The sequence below is a fragment of the Macrobrachium rosenbergii genome, chromosome 41 (genome assembly GCF_040412425.1).
Source record: "Macrobrachium rosenbergii isolate ZJJX-2024 chromosome 41, ASM4041242v1, whole genome shotgun sequence".
NCBI lineage: Eukaryota > Metazoa > Arthropoda > Malacostraca > Decapoda > Palaemonidae > Macrobrachium > Macrobrachium rosenbergii.
The window spans coordinates 6,019,397-6,023,906 of record NC_089781.1 but is presented as its reverse complement, the minus strand read 5'-3'; the positions used below and the strand labels follow the sequence as shown (position 1 = coordinate 6,023,906).

Sequence of the window (4,510 nt, the reverse complement as noted above, 5' to 3'; positions counted from 1 at the left end):
TTGGTGAAAATGTCGTATACGGGAAACTGCTGGGCAGACAAGATGTTAATCATTTCAAAGTTCGATATACACACACACACAAACACACACACACACACACACACACACATATATATATATATACATATATATTATACAGATATATATATATGTACATACATACATACACACAAACACACAAACACACACACACACACACACATATATATATATATATATATATATATATATATATATATATATATATATATATATATATATATATATATTATACAGGGTGTCCATAATGTCTTTTTACAAATTAAAAAATATATTATAAAAGCCACTGATAAGATATCTTAATCAGATTTGTTTTATGTACTCAGCAGTTATCAATGTTTTCAATCAAATAGCATTTGTGTATTTCAGGTACCCTGTTGATGAAAGAGGTACTGTCAAATAAAGCCCTAAAAATGGCTACTCCTCAAGAGAAGGCACAAAGTGTGTCATGGTATAATGAAACAAAATCGGATACGTAGACTCAGCGACTCTACAGAACCAAGTACAGAAGAGATTCACCGTCACGTCCGTCAGTTCGTGCATCGCACAAGAGATTTATGGAGACAGGGACAGTGTTGAATAAAGGGAAGAGTGGACGACGAGAACATCTGAGGAAAACATCGACCGTGTAAGACAAGCCTTTGATCGTTCTCCTACAAAGTCCATCCGTGCTGCTGCCAGACACTTACAGCTACCATGTTCAACAGTGCACAAAGTCCTGCACAAGAACTTGTGATTGTACGCTTACAAAGTGCAACTCATAAGAGGCGCTCGAGCCCAATGATAAACCAAGACAAAAAGAGTTTGCTATAAACATGCTGGAACGAATTTCTGAGGATGAAACGTTCCTTAACCGAGTTTGTTTTAGTGATGAGGCAACCTTTCACGTTTCAGGGAAAATGAACACACACTATGAGAATCTGGGGATCAGAACATCCCCATGTGATTAGGGAACTTCACCGTGATAGTCCAAAGTTGAATGTGTGGTGTGGGATCATGTGCAATCGAATCATTGGTCCATCAATTACTACAGATATTTGCCTTGACCTTTTGACTGAATATGTGGCACCACAACTAGATGACCTTCAATCAACCATCATTTTCCAGCAAGATGGTGCACCATCACATTGGGGACTGCATGTTGGTGGGTTCCTAACTCAAACATTTCCAGACCGGTGGATTGGAAGGAATGGCCCAGTTGACTGGCCACCTCATTCACCAGATATCACTCCCCATGACTTCTTTCTATGGGGTTATGTTAAAGATATCGTGCATCGAACAAAGATACGGGACATCACTGATCTCAAGCAAAAGATCACTGGTGCCATTGCCACCATTGATGAGGCTATGCTACAGCGAACATGGCAAGAAATCAAGTACCGTCTTAACGTGCTTCGTGCAACTAATGGTGCCCACACAGAGTTGTATTAAATGCGGCAAAAAACTACAATATCTACTTCACATTTTGCAATACTTTTCAGATATGTGTCTGTTCATTTGCTTTTGTAATAATTTTTTTAAATTTTAAAGAGACTTTATGGACACTGTATATATATATATGTATATATATATATATATATATATATATATATATATATATATATATATATATATATATATATATATATATGTATGAGGAATGTATGAATGTTTTCGAATGATGTTTCTTCCAAAACAAGCCATCTAAGTTGGATCAGATATTCAAACAAGAACAGTGTGCCAAAAGAAATACAGAAGACATGTTACTATCATCTCAAATCCTCACTGGATCTGTGTCTCGTTACAAGCACTTCAGCATTCATTTGTAAATTTCCGGAGCTACGAATTCAACATCCGTCAAGACTTTCCTTCTCAAATGCCTTCGGCCGCCACCCTCATTTCCAGGTGCCGAGCAGTAAATGGGCAAAACCGTTCAAGACGGTTGGCTTGGAAGTATCTCAAAAACGCTTATCATCCCTGAAGGTATAAAGCTCTTCAGGGTACCGGATGAGAAGAGCTTCTTCTGGATGGCCAGCCGCTTTCTCCTGGAAACAGACTGAGCGTTAAATGATGCCATGACGTTTTAACTAATAAGTAAACAATTATTATTGTGAACGTCAACACCAAGTTAATTTAAAAGTTCCTGAAATTGAATTTTCATGTGTGAGGTGGGTAACAGGGATCCTGATACTTGCCCATTAAATTCGTTTTTACCTGGTTGTCTTTTACAATGGAGAACATTTTGTCTTTGGTGATGAAGTTGAAGCTAGTGCAATTGGATTTAGGCAAGCGCGTTAGCCTGTCGACGCCACATCCAGTCAAAATAGCTTTTGTCAGGAGTTGTCCAAGACTGTCCTTGGTGTTCATGCTTGCACTGCTGGTGCCGTTGACCTGGAAATGATCTGCTTAATTAGATCAAGATACTGATGCGGGACGGGCTGTGAAAAGAAACGAATTAATTTAAAAGTTTAAGTTTAGTTATGGGTTTATTACAGGCTACTTTACCGGCCGCAAACGATGGGTAACTGTGCTAATTCTATCTCGTCACTAATATCAGACTGAATTTCCATAAGAAGGAATCAGAGGTAGGCCGTTTTAGCTTGTCCTTTATGGATATCACATTTAAATTCTATAGTATTCTCAACGAGTAATTTTTTTAAGCTGTGACGCTAGTAATTAATTTATCATTGGAAGTTTGAAGCATTACAAAAGAGATCAATAAACGTTGAAGAAAACAAAGAGAGAGAGAGAGAGAGAGAGAGAGAGAGAGAGAGAGAGAGAGAGAGAGAGAGAGAGAGAGAGAGAGAAAAAGAAAAAGTTCTAAAACCATTTTGATCCCTGCAATATGGCAGCGACAGTTAAACACGAGAGAACACCTGAAAATTTATTATAAGCCAATAGCTAGAACGCCATAACATTCATCTGTGACGAGAAGTAACAGACGAATAACCAGAACAACAGCTAACCTCTTAACATGTCCTATTACTCATTGACTAATAGCCAAATGGTACGGTAAGTTCAAATAACCATCAAAATTGGTGACATATTTCTTTCAATTTTGCTGGAATCAAATGTATGATGTCCTAAATATGACAGATATAGACAAATGACAGAAAAGTATCACTTAGGCATTACTGAAGGTACTGTGCAGCGTTCCTTCGGCCACAGGCTGCAACCTCTTCTATTCCTTTTACTGTACATCCGTTCATATATTTTTTCTTACATCTTACTTTCCACTCTCTCTTAACAATTGTTTCATAGTGCAACTGAAAGGTTTTCCTCCTGTTAAACCTTTAAAACCTCTATACTCTCAATTTCCCTTTCAGTGCTGAATGACCTCACAGGTCCTAGCGTTTGGCCTTTGGCCTATATTTCATATTCCATTCCAACCAACTATTCCTTTCGGCGTTTTGCTTAGGCCACAATCTTTACCTTCACAAGAAAATGATCGAACGCCTGGCATTTCTGTGTGAATGAGCAATTTTTTTTTGGTTTAGTAAATATTAATTTTTCTATAAAGCCATTCATTTTGGATAGTAGTGTCCAGTCAGGGGAAGGTTACTCACAAGATATTTAGCTAAAGCAGCGATGGCAGGATGATGCGGGGGCACAGCCAGCAAAACAGGGTCCAACAACTGATCCTCTCCCCCCACTATAATACCAGTATGCGGTCCCGTGAACTCCACGTGTAAGGGCTTCGTCATGATGGATCCAAAAGTCATGGAGACACCACCATAGCTCCAGAGGAGACCAAGACGAGCGGCCAACCACTTCTGCCACGAACTCATGGAGGCCGCTTTCTTCAGGGAGGAGGAGAGTGGTCCGCTGACGACCTGTTTTGGGAAGAGAAAATCACAAAAACACCTTCGGAAAAGAAGGAGAAAGCATTGTTCCAAAAAGTTTAGGATCAGGGGCGCGTAAAAATAGAGCTAGGAAAGTAACAAGGGGGATACAAACCTTGTTGAGTGAATATCATCAGCAGGATTATGAAGTTACCTGACAATAAAACATTAAAAGTATATCATTTACAAGACTACCCTACGAATTTTCAATTTTAGTACAATATTACTTAAGATTCTTTAATCAACACACAATACTTTCATTTTTCTGAAACCCTCCTACAGACGCATTGGAAAAACAATTGTGTTTACTAAGCAACAGTAAGAAATTATCTAATATGCTCCTCACAGAACTTACCGCTAAAGAAAATAACATACAAATCATTCCCCTTTGTAAGCTAATGCGAGTCCGGTATTAACACTGCAGATGCACTTTACTTCCTAATCACATACGCCACTGGTTTTTAATCTCTCAAGATACTTTTCATTAACTGAAATGACCTTTTTTTCCCACAAACTGTACTTCTTACGCACAAATCTATCTTTTATCTTTCATAAATTAAGTATTAAACTTTTGTACATAAACTAGAATATTAATGAATATTATATATATATATATATATATATATATATATATATATATATATATTATA

At 37.7% G+C, this 4,510-nt stretch overlaps 1 protein-coding gene across 1 annotated transcript in view; it reads right to left on the bottom strand.

The window, feature by feature from the left end:
- Positions 1-1,685: 1,685 nt before the first annotated feature.
- Positions 1,686-4,510, bottom strand: part of LOC136826687 (uncharacterized) — a 31,672-nt gene continuing 28,847 nt past the window's right edge. Inside the window, exons 4-6 of the mRNA XM_067084054.1 lie at positions 3,585-3,851; positions 2,233-2,409; positions 1,686-2,063 (exon numbers count right to left, since the gene is read on the bottom strand). Of these exons, the coding sequence (XP_066940155.1) occupies positions 1,977-2,063; positions 2,233-2,409; positions 3,585-3,851 (531 nt within the window). The 3' untranslated portion in view covers positions 1,686-1,976. The remainder of the gene's footprint in view (positions 2,064-2,232; positions 2,410-3,584; positions 3,852-4,510) is intronic.